Raw genomic sequence first — 18,952 nt, forward strand, 5'->3', positions numbered from 1 at the left:
CGCGCGCACAGCGACCCCGCCCCGCAGGGGCTGCTGGGCCGGGCGACGCGAGGCTGCGGCGAGCGGGAGCCGGAGCGGCGGCGGCGCGGCTTCTTCGAAGATGTGGCGGCCGGTGAGTTCCCCGCCCGGCGCGACCCGGCGCCCGCTCCCACAGGCCCCGTCAGCCTCCGTCCGGAACCGCGGGGCCACCCCCGAGCCGCCCGGTCCTGGGCCGCGTCGGGGACCGTCAGGGCTCTTGGGGGCGGGCGTCCTTCACCGCTGTCGGAGTCCCGGTTCTTCGCGGTAGAAACCCCTAGACCGTGCTGGGGAGGCGCTGGGTTCCACCGGAGGGCCCACCGCCGGACTGCCCCCCGGCACACCCCAGACGCCGCTCATCTCCTCGCAGGCAGATTGGCCGCGTGCCCCCGAAACAGCCCTTAAAACCTCCCCCATCTTAGCCCTCGCGGACACCCCTCCTCACCCCTTCTCCGGCGCCCACGTCTGCCTTAGACGCCTCGCTGCTTCATCCTCTGCGGCGGTCCCGGACCGGAGGTCCCTGCTCCCGGCTCCCTTTGCTCTGGTCTCCAGCCCACCTCACGTCATCCTGAGCCGACACCTGCCGCCCGGCTTCTGAGCAGAGGAGAGGACTGGGGGCGTGGGGGCGGCGGTGTCAGCGCTGGGCTCCCGCCGGCGCAGCCCGCCCTGGAAAGCCTCTCCCCCGCAGGCCTTCCTAGACTTCTGCCTGGCCCTAGGCTGTCCTCCCAGCCCCTGAAAGTGGCAGCCGCTCCTCCCATTCTTTTCTCAGTTGGGCCTTCCATTTTGCTCTCTCTGCAGTTTGGATCGGCACCTTTTTTTTTTAAGGATTTTATTTATCTATTTGAGAGAGAGAGAGCGCAAGCACGAGCGGGGTAAGGGGCAGAGGGAGAAGCAGACTCCCCGCTGAGCAGGGAGCCTGATGTGGGACTTGATCCTGGGACCCTGGGATCACGACCTGAGCCAAAGGCAGCAGATTAACTGACTGACCCACCTAGGTGCCCAGGATCGGCACCTTTTAAAACCTGGTGTCATAATCACTGACCCAGCTCTCTCCCACTCTGGCCCCAGGAATCCATCCTTTTCCTCATGGGCTTTAGGGCTGAAGAGACTGAAAGGGTTCATTTGCATTTTCAACTTGGTTTTCTACAGGGCTTGTATTTTTCTAGTAAGCCTAGCCTTGTAGGTTTAGATATTAACAGTACCGATGCATTTCTTTTTTAAAAATTTAGATTCAATTAACATATAGTGTATTGTTGCTTTCAGAGGTAGAGGTCAGTGATTCATCAGTCTTATATGACACCCAGCGCCATTACATCACGTGCCCTCCTTCATGCCCATCACCCAGTTACCCCATCTCCCTAAGAGTCTCTTATGGTTTGTCTCCCTCTCTGATTTCATCTTGTTTTATTTTTCTCTTCTTTCTGCTATTATTCTCTGTTTTGTTTCTTAAATTTGTGGAATTTCTTAAATTCCACATATCAGTGAGATCATAAAATTGTCTGACTTATTTCACTTAGCATAATACCCTCTAGTTCCATCCTGTCATTGCAAATGGCAAGATTCCATTTCTTTTGATGGCTGAGTAATATTCCAGCGTATATACAGACCACATCTTCTTTATCCATTCATCTGTCGATGGGCATCTGGGCTCTTTCCATAGTCTGGCTCTTGTAGACATTGCTGCTATGAACACTGGGGTGCAGGTGCCCCTTCAGATCATTACATTTGTATCCTTGGGGTAAATACCCAGTAGCGCAATGGCTGGGTCGTAGGGTAGCTCTATTTTTATTTTTATTTTTATTTTTTTAAGATTTTATTTATTTATTCAACAGAGACAGAGACAGCCAGCGAGAGAGGGAACACAAGCAGGGGGAGTGGGAGAGGAAGAAGCAGGCTCATAGCGGAGGAGCCTGATGTGGGGCTCGATCCCATAACGCCAGGATCACGCCCTGAGCCGAAGGCAGACGCTTAACCGTTGTGCCACTCAGGCGCCCCAGGGTAGCTCTATTTTTAACATCTTGAGGAACCTCCATACTGTTCTCCAGAGTGGCTGTGCCAGCTTGCATTCCCACCAACAGTGTAGGAAGATTCCCCTTTCTCCACATCCTCGCCAACATCTCTTGTTTCCCGACTTGTTAATTTTAGCCGTTCTGACTGGTGTGAGGTGTATCTCACTGTGGTTTTGTTTTGTATTTCCCTGATGTCAAGTGATACTGGGTCCTTTTTCCTGTGTCTTATGGTCATTTGTATGTCTTCTTTGGAGAAATGTCTTTTTATGTCTTCTGCCCATTTCTTGATTGGATTATTTGTTCTTTGGGTGTTGAGTTTGAGAAGTTCTTTATAGATTTTGGGTACTAGCCCTTTATCTGATAAGACATTTGCAAATATCTTCTCCCCTTCTGTGGGTTGCCTCTTAGTTTTGTTGACTGTTTCCTTTGCTGTGCAAAAGCTTTTTATCTTGAAAAAGTTCCAATAGTTCATTTTTGCCTTTGTTTCCCTTGCCTTTGAAGACATGTGTAGCAAGAAGCAGCTGCAGCCGCGGTCAGAGAGGTTGCTGCCTGTGTTCTCCTCTAGGATTTTGATGGATTCCTGTCTCACATTTAGGTCTTTCATCCATTTTGAGTCTATTTTGTGTAGGGTGTAAGAACATGGTTCAGTTTCATTCTTCTGCATGTGACTGTCCAGTTTTCCCAACACCTTTTGTTGAAGAGACTGTCTTTCTTTCATTGGATATTCTTTCCTGATTTGTCAAAGGTTAGTTGACTGTAGAGTTGAGGGTCCATCTCTGGGTTCTCTATTCTGTTCCATTGATCCATGTGTCTGTTTTTGTGCCAGTACCATACTGTCTTGACGACTACAGCTCTGTAATAGAGCTTGAAGTCCAGAATTGTGATGCGTCCTGCTTTGGTTTTCTTTTTCAATATTCCTCTGGCTATTCAGAGTCTTTTCTGGTTCCATACAAATTTTAGGATTATTTGTTCCATCTCTGTGAAAAAAGTTGATGGTGTTTTGATAGGGATTGCATTGAATGTGTAGATTGCTCTGGGCAGCACAGACATTTTAACAATATTTGTTCTTCCAATCCATGAGCATGGAACATTGTTCCATTTCCTTGTGGCTTCCTCAGTTTCTTTTATAAGTGTTCTATAGTTTTCTGAGTACAGATCCTTTACGTCTTTGGTTAGGTTTATTCCTAGGTATCTTATGGTTTTGGGTGCAATTGTAAATGAGATAGATTCCTTAATTTTTCTCTTTTGTCTCATTGTTAGCGTTAAAATGCAACTGATTTCTGTGTATTTTTCTGTGATTTTATATCGTGCTATGTTGCCGAATCCTTGTACGAGTTCTAGCAATTTTGGGGTGGAGGCTTTTGGGTTTTCAACGTAAGTACAGATGCATTTCTCTTAATTTTTGTGACTTTCAATGAGCAGCTGCCTTACACAAGGGTGTTTTATGAACTGAGATGAGGCAGAGTTAGTGTGAGAGCCAGGCAGACAGGCACTGAATTGGCCTTTAGCACAGCACTTTACAGCTTACAAAGTGTCTGCACATATTCAGGTCACTTAATCCTCCCGACCGCCCTAAGGAGTAGGCAGGCAGGTTTCAGCTTCTGATGAGGAGCTGCTCACATCTGGTAAGTGGAGCAGAGCCAGGTAAGCTTCTGAGTCTTGACTGGTGCCAAGAGGGTCATAGACCTTTGGAAAAGAAAAGGGCGGGGTATTCATGGTCCTCTGGGCCATCTCTGCTGGCCCAGATTCTCAGGCTCACTTCCTACCTGTGGGAACATTTCTGTGCCTTGGATTCCCCTCCTGCTGGAGCACACAGGACGGTTGACCCTGCCAGTGAATAGACCTGGTTCTTGTCACCGCTGTAGCTCTTCTGGTTTTGGCCTCATCATGAGATGCAGCAGCTGCTTCTTCGTGCTGTGACCTTTCATCCCGTAATGTGCTCTGTCTGATTGATAGGGTGGCAGGGAAGCAGGCAGCTCGGCCTGTTGGTGACCTTTGTAATACCTGTTTGAATCTCACTACTCAGAGCCCTTTTTTTTCGTTTTTCCTGCTTTATAGGTTGTTAGCTAAGTTCCAGATGAACACTCTCTTTCTGCAGGCAGGCTGTGCACACACTCTAAGAAAGCATGAGACGCTGGGGTAGAGAAGGTCCATTTCATCTCATCCAAACTGAAAGGCTTTGAAGTGGTGGGTGCAGAGACAAGTGTAAGCTAGGGCTGTCCCAGGCAAGCCAGGGCATGTGGTCACCCTGGTGACAAGGCACTGGTGCGTGGGCGAGCAGCCTGGGGGTCCACAGCTCTCTCTGCCTGTTTGCTGGCAGGCTCTGGTGCTTAAGCTCTGGGTGTGATTTGAGTTATACGTGCTGTGCTGGAAATTGCCGTGGACTGGTTCTTGGAAGATCTGGCTACAGGTTCTGTCCATATTTATAGTCACATGGCTTCTTTGGGCTTCGGGGTATCTCTTGGATGATGGGGATAGTTTGAGGAGCACTGGCCATCCCAGACTGGAAGGAGCCATGTACTTGAATGGGCCTGTGGACCCTGGTGGGGGCTCTGAAGTTGTCAGCATGAGGCCCTATCCTTGGAGTCCTGTCCAGAGCCAGGCTGCTGCAAGGGCTGCTGCCATCTCTTGCCTGACCGTGGCCTTCTTCATAGTGCTCACCTAGCATCCAAGGTTGGGCCATGCGGGGTTCTGGTTCATTCTGTCACCATTTATCTAAATGCAGCAAGCCTTCACGGAGCTCCTGCTTTATCTAACAAGCGCTGCACTAGACCTGGGAAGCAGAGAGATAAGTGAGAGGTGGGCCCTGCACAGGCTGGTGGGGGGCAGAGGCTAAACTAACAGTCACACTGTGGTGTGGTAAGGTGGGCCCTGCACAGGCTGGTGGGGGGCAGAGGCTAAACTAACAGTCACACTGTGGTGTGGTAAGGTGGGCCCTGCACAGGCTGGTGGGGGGACAGAGGCTAAACTAACAGTCACACTGTGGTGTGATAAGGATAGTGGGAGAAGCGTGTACAAGTTGCAGAGGCGGATGGGGGGACGAGAGACAGGACTGGGGAATTGGGGTCTGGCGAAGGGTGCTCCAGGCAGGACAGCAGCCTGGAGAACAGGCCTGGGCCTGGTGCTGAGTGAGCTGTCCAGGTCCTACCAGAGGGACCTTTGTTATAGGGTGAGTGAAGATTCACTGACTGCTGGGAAAGGAATTGGGGAATGGTGAGATGCAGCCCGAGTCCTTACTGCTCTGAGGGCATCCGAAGAGCAGAAACTGGTACTGGGGACTGCAGCCAGGGGCCGTTCCCGTTCTGTCCTTGCCCCCGCTGAGGCTTGGGGTGCAGCCAGGGCCTTGTGCTTTAGTGTAGAATAATCCAGAGTTAGCGTGCCCTTCTATGAAAGAACACGCGTGTGGCCCCTCCTGCTTAGCCCTTAGGGGCATCTGGAGGGTCTGGGGCTCTTGTGATGCTGGGTTTAGCCTGTGGTCTTGGGGCAGCCACGCCTGGGCTCTGGCACGTTACATTCCCTGCCAGCCCCCTTGCTTCGGCCTTGGTGCTCGCAGCCTCTGAATCGTGAGGCCTTTTGCTGTGCTCCTCCAGTTTATTGGCTAGAATAGTTCATGGATCTTTCCTTTCCATTCCTTGTGAATGCTAGTGTCTCAGAATAATCACTTTCCGTCAGCTGTGGCCATGTTCCTTCTCGGTTTGTGGTGGTGGAGCTTCTGAATCCATGAACAGCACGGGAACTTTGCCGCAAACCTGGCTGTCCCTTTGCTCGCTCCTGCCCTTCTGCCCTGTTAAGTAAAGCATTTCTTTGTATTCTGTATGTCACCTATCTCTGAGTTTTACATATGTTGGAAATAGTCTCTTTTCTCTTCTAGACTAAATGCTTTTTTTCCTTCTGAAAAAGCGGTGGAAAGCTGATGATCAGTTAACTAAATAGTTCAATTTAATCTAGCAAGTACATGCTTCTTCATGTTAGGTTGGAGCGGGCTTGTGGGGGCAGGGCTGTTGGCAGGAGAGTAAAGGCATGGGGACCAGCAGGTGGCATGGCACAATCAGCAGGAGGGCTGAGTAGAGTAGCTGCTCCTTGACCCCGGAATGACCTCAGCATGCCCATCTGCCTGGCCTGTCATGTGGGCTAGGCACCGTGCATAGGGCTTTGCAAATGTTCACTTGACCCATACATTAACAGTACAGTGGTCCTTGCTTTATAGACTGTGAAACTGAGGTATAGAGAGAGAAGTACCTTGCCCTCAGTGCACAGCTAGTACTTGCTAGAGCCTGCATTCCAATCCCAGGCTTAGAAGTCTGCGTTCATAGTCTGCCCCTTCTCAGCCTTGGCTCTACCTGAGTCTCCAGGGCAGGGCCATCCTGGGCACTGTCTGGTATTGGGCATTGTCCCTGGCCTCCACCCATTCAGTGCCAAGAGCACCCCTTTCCCTGGTTGTGACAACTAAGAGTGTCTCCAGACAGTGCCAGATATCCTGGGCACACAGTTGCCGCCGGTGAGTACACCTGCCCTGCCCTAGCTGCCCCATCTTCAAAATGCCGCCTTCCTAGGATATGGAGAAGAAGGAACCCTCTTACCCTGCTGGTGGGAATGCAAACTGGTGCAGCCACTCTGGAGAACAGTCTGGAGGTTCCTCAAAAAGTTAAAAATAGAGCTACCCCTCGACCCAGCAATGCACTACTAGGTCTTTATCCAAAACATACAAAAACACTAATTCAAAGGGACACATGCACCCCTTTTGTTTAAAGCAGCACTGTCAACAATAGCCAAATTATGGAAGCAGCCCAAGGGTCCATCGACTGATGAATGGATGAAGAAGTGGTGTATATACAATGGAATATTGTTCAGCCATCAAAAGGAATGAAATCTCGCTATTTGCAACAACACGGGTGGAGCTAGAGGGTAATGACGCAAGCAAAGAAAGTCGGAGAAAGACCATATGATGTCACTCGTGTGGAATTTAAGAAACAAATAAGCAAAGGAAAAAACAAGAGAGACAAAGCAAGAAACAGACTCTTAAGTATAGAGAATGGATGGTCCCCAGAGGGGAGGAGGATGGAGGGGTGGGAAACAGGTGGTGGGGACCCAGGAGTGCACTTGTGATGAGAACCAGGTGATGTGTGTAAGTTTTGAATCACTGTGTTGTACGCTAGTGTAACACTGCGTGTTAACTATACTGGAATTAAAATAAAAAACTTAAAATAGGGGTGCCTGGGTGGCTCGGTTGACCATCTGACTCTTGACTTTGGCTCAGGTCATGATCTCAGGGTGATGAGACCAAGGCCCATGTCAGGCTCTGCGCTGGGCATGGAGTCTGCTTAAGATTCTCTCCCTCTCCCTCTGCCCCTTCCACGCTCTCCCTCTCTCTCTCCCTCTCAAAAAAACAAAAACAACTTAAAAATGCATGACAATAATATAAAAGTCAGGAAGGTTAAAAATAGAATTGACAGGAGCACCTGGTGGCTCAGTCGGTCAAGCGTCTGCCTTCGGCCCAGGTCATGATCCCAGGGTCCCGGGATCGAGCCCCACATTGGGCTCACTGCTCAGCAGGGAGTCTGTTTCTCCCTCTTCCCCTCCACCTGCTTGTGCTCTCCCTCTCTCTCAAATAAATAAATTTTAAAAAATAGAATTGACAGTGTACTAAAGTATTTGTAAGGAGGGGGGAGGAGGTAAAAGTAATTATTTGTATTAGACTATATTAGGTAAGGGATTCATAGTTTAGTCATTTATGTAACTATACGAAGCTTTGTATGTGATTGCAACTAATTATATTTTTCTAAAGGAAACAAAACAGTGCCACCTTCCTGACTGGGACTTGGGACAGCATAGCAGATGCCTGTGACCTTTAAATACAGGGACGAGCCGACAGAATGGTCGCACGTAGTTAACTGTGCAGATACCCGCCACCTAGATCCACCCGTTATGAGTATCTTGCTCTAGTTGCTCCTCTTTCCATTTGAAACCATATATTGTGTTGTCATTGGAGCAGTTGCAAGTAAGTTGCTGATACTTTGACACAATCTATAAACATTTCAACATGCGTCCCCTAAACAAGATCGTTCTCATGTAACTTAATCGTGCCTGAGAGTGTGAACGGTAATTCCTGAATGTCTGTCGTATTCTGACTACCTTGCTGTCCCAGGACTGTGTTTACAGGAGGTTTCCTGCTGCCCAAGGTGCGCCTGGCTGTTGTGTCTGTCTAGCCTCCCAGTCTACAACAGTCTTCCCACTTTTTTCCTGTGATTGTTTTTTAATTTGTTGTTACAAAATTGCAAACGTTGGGGCAGCTAGGTGGCTCAGTTGGTTGAGTGTCTGATTTTTTTTTTCCTTGAGAGAGAGAGTGTGAGCCACAAGCAGGGTGAGCGGCAGAGGGAGAGGGAGAAGCAGACTCCCCACTGAGCAGGGAGCCCGATGCAGAACTCGATCCCAGGACTCTCGGGATCAGGACCCGAGCCAAAGGTAGGAAGTGTCCGGGCCTTGGTTTCAGCTCAGGTCATGAGCTCAGGGTCCTAGGATCAAGTCCCACGTTGCACTCCTCACTCAGCGGGGAGTCTGCTTGTCTCCCTCTCCCTCTGCTTGCTTTCTCTGTCTCTTTCCTAAATAAATAAATCTTAAAAATTTGCAAATATTTATAGAAGCAGAGACAATTGATAAATGGCTGTGCCCAGCACCAGTGTTCCCAACTCATGGACCCTAATGACTTTCTGAAGAGGCCAGGCCGTTTAGAGGATGTCCTGCACCCTGGATCCACTTGTTGGACATGCGCAGGGTCACTGACAATGAGTGCTGAGCTCCAGTGGCTGGCGGCTGTTGTCTGTTCTTATCCAGTGGTCTTGCAGTCTTCTTGAGAAGATCGGAATCACGACACAGCCCTCACTGGCTAGAGTTCCAGGCAGCACTCCCTGGCTCTCAGGCACCAGCTTTGGGCCATCTTGCCAGTTCCTCACGCTTGCGTTGAACCTGCTTGGCTCCATCACCCAGCACCCTCCTCCTGGGCTGACCTCCCCAGCACACTGCCCACTTCCTGCAGGAAAACCCCAGGGCCCCTTGGGATGCTCTGCCTGGCTCCAGCTTACTTTGCTGCCCACTCTTTTTGGGCACCCCCCCCCCCATCAATGAGTATACAGTATGTTTTCCAGCCACATAGGCCTCTCCTCCCCAGAAATGCCCTGTGCTTTCCTGGCTTCAGGCTTCTACTGACTCCACATTCTCTGTATAGAAGATGCTCTGTGATGTTCACGTGGAAGTCCTACTCTTTGCCAGATGGCAGGATCCTCCCTCCCTTGTGCCCCATGCTGTCCCCGTGTCTTCTTGGTTTTGTCTGCATCTGTCTGTGGCCCCTGGTTGCATACAGGACCCAGTGTCAGGGCATCTCCGGAGGGGTTGATGGGTATGTATGGTAGAAGATGCGGAGTCAGGGGAGGCGTACAGGGAGGGAGGGGGCCAACGGCCTTAAAGAGAATAGGCGGGGGCTGGATGGAGCCTGGACAGAGGTGCATCTGAGGGGAGCGTATGGTGTGGGCAGGACGTCCTTCCTGGCACCCTGCTTGTTGTCACAACCCTTGGGATCCCAGGCTGGAGCCCGCCGTGCTGCAGGCACTCAGTTCTGAGCTACTGTCCACCAGGTCTGTCGTCACAGATGCTGATCCCCTGGGCTTCCTCTTCTGCTGCTGAGCCTCAGCATAGCTGTGTGCATGTGGCCAAGGCAGGTCACGCAGGCCTGGGGGTGGGGGTGGGGGGTGACGTGCTATCCTGCTCTCTTGCACAGAAAGCCTAGGGGCTCTTGCTGCCACTGGTCCTCACCCCCTGCCTGCCTGCAGCTGCCTTTCTCGCCTCTGTGGGTTTCCTGGAGGGTCTGTGCTCACTGTGCGTGGCCTTGCCGAGCAGGGGTTTTCTGTCAGCCTGTGTTCTCCTGGGACAGTAGGTCATGGACCTTTTCCTTTGACTTTTGTGTTGTTTTGCAGTCCTTGAAATTGTCTTCAGGGCTGTGTCCTTTGGCCAGAAAATGATTGGAAAGTCAGTCCTTTATTTGGTCCAGAGTTCACAATGATAATGTTAACATCTGTGCCATGGGTCATGACTTACTATGCATAACCTTTTTTTTTTCCCTAAAAAGAGAATTTGCAGTTGGCAGTTTGTGGTTGAGGAACTTAAGACCCCATAATTCAAATAAGATTGGGAGACCAAGGGTGTCAGTAAGCGTAGGAGAGCCTGTGATGTTTCTGGGGTCCCTGGGATAAACCAGTGCCCTGTGCAGTCCCCGTGGTACTTGTGGCTGTGGCACGTCTTCCCCCTGGCCTTCCCCGCCCTCTTCCAAGTCTCCGCCGCTGGGGTCCTAGCAAGCGTTTTCAGAACAATCGCCTACGCAGGGTCCCTGTTACTGCTTCTGGTCTCCCACCCAAGAGTTTGACATCTTTCTGATTGTGTGATTAAGCATTATTGATCGATCGTTCCTTTGGAAATTCAGAATGACTTCCTGAGGTTACTGGTCAGTGGGGTGAGCAGCAGAAAAATAGTCAGAGGTCCCAGGGCCCCCGGGAGAGGTCCGAGGCGGGGACGGAGGGGACCCTCAGAGGTGGTGCGTTCCTAATGACCTTTCATGGTGCATAGAGGCTGAAGCTCCTGGTGCATAGAGTGGAGCCTTGCCTTTTCTCATGTCATTCTTGGCTCTCGGCCTCGCACTCCAGAGGTGGAATTGTCCTTGCATTCCTGAACCAAACGTGGGCCTGGTCCCGAGCACGGGCCCTGCATGTGCTGACAAGCGCTGATGACATGCTTGGGTACAGGGAGGTACAGCTTGCCCTCAGCTCCGGGCCTGTGTGAGCCTGCGTGGTGTGTTCCCTTTGCAGGCCCAGCTCTGCCGCTTCCACTCTGCCCTGCTGCAGAGCAGGCCGTCCCCCTGGCCGTCCCCTGCTGGGCCGTCCCCTGCTGCCTTCTCCAGGAGAAACCTCAGGGTCCTGCCTGCAAGGTGGTGAGTTTTCCACAGCCCCAAGTGCCCCCTAGGGCCCGTGCCTCTTGCCAGGCAGGGATGGAAGACCTCTCTTGTGAGGCCCAAGGCTGGGCTTCTCTGTGCTTCCGTCTCCAAGACAGCTGCGTCTGCTCCTGCGCGTGGTGCCCTGGTGTTGTCACCCCCTGCCCCTGCCAGGGACCGGAGCTCCTGGGGCAGGACTCCCTGATGGCAGTGGCATGAGCACGCAGCGGCCAGAGCTGTGTGCTCTGAGAAGACAGAGTAACAGGTTCAGAGCGTGCAGAAGGGTGGGACCGCTGCGGATGGGTCCAAGACAAGAGGTAGAAGTAGTGAGAAATGGAGGTGGGAAGGTTCCAGGCCTGAGGCCAGCGGGCAGGTCAGGGCGGGAGTACGGTGGGAAGTGTCAGGAGGCTAGACTCGGGCCTGGCGGGCCGCAGAGTGTTACCCAAGTGTGCGCTCGCTGCCTGGTGACCTCGGGATGGATGTGAGTAGATGCCGGGCTCCTGTCGGGCTCCCCCTAGTCGCCGCCACCTGCGCATCTTGTCCCGCTCTGCCGTCCTGGCACTTCGCTGTTGGGTTGGGCTGTCATCAAGGTGGACAGTGGCTGTGACTCTGTACAGCGTAGGAGGCCCTCGTCAGGTGAGGATCTCAGCTCTGCCTGTGAGCTGCTTCCTGTGTAGCCAGAGAGCTGCTTGTTTTGCTCACTGGCCCCTTGGAGCCTGGCGTCCACGGTGTCCGTGGGGTGCAGGCAAGGTGACTTGGAACATGCTAGTGACCACATGGGCCTCTGGCACCGGGGTTGCCTGAAGAGGCTTCTGGTACAGCTGCAGCTCCCTGGGGTGGGCTGGGCTCTGGCTGCGAGTGCCCCTCAAGCTGTGGGGGGCAGAGGCCTGCAGAGCCCAGGCCCAGTGGGCAGGGGGCAGACGGGAAGTAACCTGCACCATACACCCCTGTCTCCCTCCAGGTCCTTCAGACCCCAGCCCCTATGGAGGAAGGTGCTGTCTGCTGCGGTGCTGGGGGTACCCCTGCTCCTTGGGGCCCGCTATTTCACTGCCGAGCCTCAGGAGAAGAGAAGGATGAGGCTGGTAGTGGACGGCGTGGGGCGTTTCGGCAGGTAGAGGGGGCGGGGGCGTGGCATGGCTTCCTCGCCTGCCCAGGCCGGTCCTGAGATGTGGGCTGGGAGGGGCTGCAGGGTCCTGCTGGAAAATTCCAAGCTGCTTTCCAGACACTCCAGTGCTTCCAGGTCCCCGTGGATGTAGTGCCAACGAACCATGACCACTGGATACGGCCTCTTGCAGACCCTTCAGATGAGCCTTGACCAGTTTCCTCCCTCCTCTTCTCGCCTCCACTCCCAGTGGCCTGGACTAGAGGGGGCTAGTGTCTGGTCACTGACATTAAGGGTGCCTTAAACTGAAGGCCGTTTCATACTCCCTTATCTACCAGTGCAAGATTCTTCGGGGATAGGGGTGATCTTCCTGTTGGGGCCCCTTGGACAGACATTTCCACCATCCGTCAGATCCAGGAATTCCTACAGCCAAGAAATCCTGAGAACCAGCTCTTGGCTTTGAGTGAAACCTCAGTCCACCCAAACGCACTGTTGGGCTGGGCTGGGGTGTGACATGGTTGCTCGGGGAGGTGGCTCACAGGAGACCTTGCTCGAGGAGGCTGTGGGGGTGGGGGCTGCAGCTCTGAGCACGTGCAGACTCTCAAACCTGCGTCCATCTCTCAAGGGAAGGCTTAGGACTGCTAAGGCCTTTGGGCACTTAGCCAGAAACTTCCCTGAGATTTATGCTAGTGGAGACCATTGTCGGGTGGGTGGCTGAATGCTTCACCACTGCCTGTCTTGAGGACACAACAGGCTCCTCACTTGGCTCTGTTGACAGTGGTCCCGCCCCTGCGCTCCTGTCTCCCCAGGTGGTCAGGTTTGCATGAAGCACCTAGTTGCCCTCCTGGGCAGGTTCTGGGCAGTGAGTTCTCCGTCCTGTAGGGTTGTCCAGTCTCCCAGAACTGAGGTTGACGAGGGCAGAGCCTGGAGTCGGCTCTGTCTTTTCTTCTGTGGCTCTGCACTGTGCGGGAGGGCGTGGGACTGGTGGGGACCGTCCCCATGCAGCCTGCTTCCGAAATGCACACTTGGCATGTCCGGGCTTGTCTTACCGTCCGCCTCACACTGCTGCTGTTCGCCAGTGTCAAATGCACCATCGGCAAGCCTGCCTTCTGATGAGGTTCAGGTGAGGTTCAGTGGGGTGGAGTCCGGAGCCGACAACCGAGAAAGAATTCTTGAGACGTCTTTGGTGCAGAATGGTGGTTTATTAAAGCAGGGGGACAGGACCCGTGGGCAGAAAGAGCTGCTGCCCCGGGATTGTGAGGAGTGGCCCATTCTATACCCTCAAGTTGGGAGGGGGTTAGGGATAGCCTAAGTCTCTAAGGAATTTTGGAAGCATGGTTTCCAGGACCTTGAGGGGGCTAGCTACTGTTGGGAAAGGGTCATTTATTACCGTCTAATAAAACCTGAGTCATGAGACCCTTCAGATGTGTATCGGTGGGCCGTATGCTTGGGGGCTGACTGCCAACACGTATCTTGGGGGGTTAGAGATAAAGGAAGTTTCCAAAGGAGTTTTTATACGTTAAAGTAGACTTACAGGATCTTGGTGGAGGGGAGGGGGTCAGGCTAGGACTGCCTTTTGCCCTTAGCAAAGTATTAACATGGAGGCAGCTGAGTTCCTAGAGGAATGTCACCATGCCTGTTTCAAGGACTTGTCAATGGGCTGTAGGTAGTAAGGACTGTTTCTTTGTCCTTTAGGGCAGCCAGGAGTGCCTGAGGGATGTCACATACATCCCATGGGGGGGGGGCGGTGTTTGCAGGGTGTCAGCTTCTGCTTTGTCCTCAGCTTGCCTTCCGTTCCCTCATCACCTTCTCTGCTTCCTTCCTGAGAAAATGTATTTTTACGGGTTGCTTTCAAAGGCTGAGCCGGGATTGGAGGGAGGGAGCTAGAACTATTCTTCTCCCAACTTGTACTTGTTAGCTGTAAGCCCCAGCAGTTGCCAGGACAGGCAGGCTGGGCACAGGGGCGACCACAGGGCCTCCGGGGTCAGGGGCAGCGTATGCGCAGGTGGGGAGCAGGTCAGACTGACTCACCACCAGGGGACTTGGGAGCTCCTTATGTTGCAGGAGAGCAGAGAGCAGAACACATCACTTGTGTGTGTGTGAGAGAGAGAGAGAGAAAGAGAGAGGGAAAGAGAAGGCTCAGAGATGAGTGGTGGGAAGTCTGCATCAAGGCCTTGGTTTCTTACCCCCACCCCTTATTTAATTTTAACTTCTCAGAAACCTGTGGGCTTTTTTTTGGACACAGTTTCAAGTGTCCAGAAAAGTTGTAGGACTAAGACAAAAGAACTTTTTTTCTTCTTGAAACCTCTACAAATGAGTTGTCAGTGTGCTCCATTGCCCCTGCAAGCTGGAGGGTATTTCCTAAGCAAGGACATTCTCCACGAGCACCTTCAGGACACTGGCACGTTATGAACCACTGAATGCCTCAACTCGTCCACCTGTCACCAAGTGTCCCAGCAATAACCTTTGTAGCACAAGGGTCCCGTACCAGGCCCGTCTCTAATTTCCTGCAGTCTAGAACAGTCCCCCTGTGTCTCCTTGGCTCTTATGGCTAAACTTAAGGTCAGGCATGGCCCCCCAGGCCCCCATGTGTGCCCAGGGCTGTCAGTTTCGATGGTTCTCTAGGATGAATCACAGAACTCTGGAAAGTGCTGTACTCTGGATTAAGGTGTTATCATAGCAAAAAAGATAGAAATCGGAATGAGCCCAAGGAAGAGATGCACAGGGTGAGGCCTGGGAGAGCCCCAGATTCAGTGCCGTGCCCTCAGAGACCTGTTACAGCGCCGCTCCTGCCCTGTCCCTGACATGCGACCGTGTATCTGGGTTGTTCTGTGAGCTTCAGTGTGCATGGTTCCCACGGGGCTCTCCTTCCGGGAGTGGTTGGATCGCTGAGCTGAACTGTGTCCAGTCTCCCTCCCTCCCCCGGCTGCGCTGATCTCTGGCAATCTGAGAGCGTCCTCAGCACGCACCGTCCGGGCCCATCACCAATCACAGACGCTCCTGTCACTTGGGAGATCACAGGGCTTCAGAGGCCACCTTCCAGGAGCTGGGGCAAAGGCCAGGCCTTTCTGGCTAAAGTTAATTCTTCACTACACAGTGACCTTGACACGTTGGGAGGCGTGTAGGCCAGTAATGTTGTACAACGGGGGTCAGCAAACTGTGGCCAAACACGGCTGCTGCCCATTTGATAAAGCTTTTTTGGGCCTGTGGTCTTGTCCGTTGTGCGTACGTTGCCTGTGGCTGCTGTCACTGTGACAGCAGAGGTGAAACCGTATGGCTTATGAAGCCCCAAATCTTTACCGTCTAACTTTGTAAAGAAAAATGTTGCTGACCCCTTTTGTAAAAGGCCCCTCCAACATTTCGGCACTGTTCTGCACCCCCGGGCCAGCGCGTGGTCTGCCCGGGCCCCTTGTCTGCGTGATGTTGGGGTCGGTTCCCGTTGCCCTTCTGTCCACTGGCTCAGCACCTCCCAGGACTCCTTCGGTGCGTTCATGCTTACTGCAGTCCCCAAGTGGTGGTTTCCCTGGTTCGGCCATTCCACGCCTGTTAGTTGCGGTTCTCCTGTAAGAAGACTCTCTTCTCCCGTTTATCTGTATCAGTCTGGACTCGTGGGTGTTTTGTTTGACTCTGTTGACAGAGAGCTGTCGCGCTGTGCTGTGTAAACGGCTCTAACCCACTCACCCCAGCCAGACCCAGGGAATAAACAGGACTGTCTGTGAAGAATGGAGTGCGGGGTTGTTGGCAGGCTGAGCAAGGGTACAGGATTTTTGTTGCTGACTGTTCAGGTTTAGCCTTTGTGATCCTTTTCTTTTTTTATTTCCAAGTCTTTATTTAACTTCCAATTAGTTAACATACAGTGTAATATTAGTTTCAGGTGTAGATCCTTTTATCGCCAACATTTTATTGTAAAAATTTCAAATGGAGTTGGGGACACTGTACAGTGAACCTAGATTTTGCCATTACATCTTCAAATTGTTGTGTTTGTGTTTTTTTGTTTTGTTCTGTTTTTAAGCTCCCACCCGAGTCCTTTGGCCGTGTCCCCATTTCTGGAGCATTTTATTCCTTCTTGCACGGAGATGCTCCAGGCTCATCTTGTTCTTTCCTGGGCCTGGAATCAGCCGTGCTCCGGGGAGCCTGGTTCCTTGGGTCGGAGAGGGGTCTTAAGGACCGTGGTGTGGATGTTGGTTGCTCCCAGGCCCTTCCACAGGCTAGAGCGAGGGGTGTTTGGACAGATGGCCGTGTGCACGCACACTCACCTGTGTCCGTCTCTGTATCTAGCCATACACAGCACATCTTGCACCCACACACATATTTCCCAGTACAGAGATCATTCTCATTCACTCCTTTTCCAGAACTCCTTTCTCCAACTGGGAGAATCTTGGCTTCCCTTGTCTGTAATTTAGTGACCTCTTCCATCGGTCACCGAGTGTAGCAACTACCCCACCCCTTTGCAGACCTTGCATTGCCTTTTGGACTGAATTATTCAGGAAGGGGGGAAGCCCCCCTCCCCCGCTTTGTATCTCTAGGGAGCTCAGAGAAATCCTGTACCCTTGCTCAGCCTGCCAACAACCCCGCACTCCGTTCACAGACAGTCCTGTTTATTCCCTGGGTCTGGCTGGGGTGAGTGGGTTAGAGCCCGTTTACGCAGCACAGTGTGGCAAGCGTAAGGGGCAGGCTGACCTCTGACGCTGATCGAGCACGCTCAGTCACCACGGCCCCTGGGAGCAGCACATACCCCAGCAGGGAGGCAGACCTGTCCAGAATCCAGGAGCCTTTTCCTTCCCGCCTTTTAACTCTGACCTCCTGAGGCAGGAAGTTAGAGGTTTGGCTTGACCAGTGGCCCAAGGTCCCCTCAGGGCTTTTTCCTTGAGGAATAGGAGCCCTACACCCCCTCTCATGAAGGTCTGAGGGTCTGCTGTCTCTGATGCTGGAGGCTGGGCTTGGCCCTGGTTCCTTCCCTCTCCAGACCCAGGGCTGCCTATCCACAGCCTCGGCCACGGGGAGTGAGTTCCCTCGCCAACATGAGGGGCCCAGGCCCCCAGGGCTGTGGAGAGCACTGGGATCCGGCTCCCTGGAGGCCGCTGTCCACGGACATGTCTGCACAGGGGAGCTGGTGACAGCAGCTGGCTCGCTCGCCGTCACCACTGCTCAGGCCTCAGGTGCTACAGGAGAATGAGGAGGAAGCCGTGCCTGGTTGTCAGGGCCTGAGCGCCCCCAGCTCTTCCCGCCCCCAAATGCCCTGGGTGCCCATTGGTGCGTGTGCAGGCAGGGGTGGGGTGGATGCAGGCTGCCCATCGTGTAGACTGGGAGCTGAGACGGCCCTGCTGGCAGTGCTGAGAGCAAGCAAGCTAGACCAGAGCCTGTCCTCTCCCGCCTGGTCCAGGCTGCGAACGCAGGAGGCACTGTGCCTGCCCAGGGCTGAAGGCCGCCTCTGCCAACAGGTCTCTGAGGATAGGCCTCCAGATCTCCCTGGACTACTGGTGGTGTGCAAACATCGTCCTGCGAGGGGTCGAAGAGGTTTGTCCCTGCATCTTAGCCACAGTGGGAGAAGGGGGGTATGGTGACAGCTAGATGAAGGTGGGTGCTGGGGGCGCTAAGGCGCCCGCCCGCTCCCATCCTTGCCCTCCATGCCTGTGGTCAGAACAGCCCGGGGTACTTGGAGGTGATGTCTGCATGTCACCAGCGGGCAGCTGATGCCCTGGTCGCCGGGGCCATCAGCAATGGGGGCCTCTACGTGAAGCTGGGCCAGGGGCTGTGCTCCTTCAACCACCTGCTGCCCCCGGAGTATATCAGGACCCTGCGTGTGCTGGAGGACAGGGCCCTCACGCGCGGTTTCCAGGAGGTGAGCCCCTTCTTGGGCTGTGAGCTCTGGCAGTGCCCCCCCCCGCCCCCACTGCTCCAGGAACCCTCTCCTGCCAGGTGGACGAACTGTTCCTCGAGGACTTCCAGGCCCTGCCCCACAAGCTCTTTCGGGAGTTCGACTACCAGCCCATTGCCGCCGCGAGCCTGGCCCAGGTGCACCGAGCCAAACTGCACGACGGCACAGAGGTGGCCGTGAAGGTACGCGGGGGCTCGCTCTTCGCTGCAGCGGGGTCTGGGGCGGTGCTGGCGGCCCTGGCTCCTCCCTGCACCCTCGCCCAACCCAGGTGCAGTACATCGACCTGCGGGACCGCTTTGACGGGGACATCCACACTCTGGAGCTCCTGCTCCGGCTCATCGAGTTCATGCACCCCAGCTTTGGCTTCAGCTGGGTGCTCCAGGTAACCGCTGCCCAGAGACGGGCTGGAGCAAGCAGGGTCCACGTTACGTGCTGGGGTGCGCTGGTCCCCGACCTGGACCCCCAGCTGCCCATGTGGCCCCCAGGACCTGAAGGGCACCCTGGCCCAGGAGCTGGACTTCGAGAACGAGGGCCGAAATGCCGAGCGCTGTGCACGGGAGCTGCAGCACTTCCGCTATATCGTGGTCCCCCGCGTGCACTGGGACACGTCCAGCAAGGTGGGCTGGGCCCCCTCCTGGGTGGGAATGTGCAGCCCTGCTGAGCTCAGCCACTTGCTCTCTCCCAGCGTGTGCTGACCGCCGAATTCTGTGAAGGCTGCAAGGTCAACGACATGCAGGCCATCAAGTGCATGGGTCTGGCGGTGAAGGATGTGAGTGCCGTGTGCATCAGTGTGTGGGTGTGGGAGGGGCGTGTATGTGCCCTAAGCACAGGTGACCGTGGCTGGTCCCGTTCTCTCCCCAGATCGCAGAGAAGCTCATCCAGGCTTTTGCGGAGCAGATATTTTATACAGGCTTCATCCACTCCGACCCCCACCCCGGCAATGGTAGGGAAAGTCCCAGGGGTGGGGGTCGGGG

The 18,952-nt window shown here is 53.9% G+C and overlaps 1 protein-coding gene across 3 annotated transcripts in view; it reads left to right on the top strand.

Annotated features, from left to right (window-relative positions):
• Nucleotides 1-18,952, top strand: part of ADCK5 (aarF domain containing kinase 5) — a 20,150-nt gene continuing 1,198 nt past the window's right edge. Inside the window, exons 1-10 of one of the 3 annotated variants that reach the window (XM_040625861.1) lie at nucleotides 1-112; nucleotides 10,877-10,998; nucleotides 11,960-12,109; nucleotides 17,542-17,617; nucleotides 17,742-17,942; nucleotides 18,020-18,160; nucleotides 18,247-18,360; nucleotides 18,464-18,595; nucleotides 18,664-18,747; nucleotides 18,840-18,921. In XM_040625861.1, coding sequence (XP_040481795.1) covers nucleotides 101-112; nucleotides 10,877-10,998; nucleotides 11,960-12,109; nucleotides 17,542-17,617; nucleotides 17,742-17,942; nucleotides 18,020-18,160; nucleotides 18,247-18,360; nucleotides 18,464-18,595; nucleotides 18,664-18,747; nucleotides 18,840-18,921 — 1,114 coding nt within the window. In that variant the 5' untranslated portion in view covers nucleotides 1-100. Of the gene's footprint in view, nucleotides 113-10,876; nucleotides 10,999-11,959; nucleotides 12,110-17,541; nucleotides 17,618-17,741; nucleotides 17,943-18,019; nucleotides 18,161-18,246; nucleotides 18,361-18,463; nucleotides 18,596-18,663; nucleotides 18,748-18,839; nucleotides 18,922-18,952 lie in introns of those variants that run through there. The other 2 variants (XM_040625862.1, XM_040625863.1) reach the window with 2 other exon arrangements.

The sequence above is a fragment of the Ursus maritimus genome, unplaced genomic scaffold (assembly GCF_017311325.1).
Source record: "Ursus maritimus isolate PB19 unplaced genomic scaffold, ASM1731132v1 scaffold_9, whole genome shotgun sequence".
Taxonomy (NCBI): domain Eukaryota; kingdom Metazoa; phylum Chordata; class Mammalia; order Carnivora; family Ursidae; genus Ursus; species Ursus maritimus.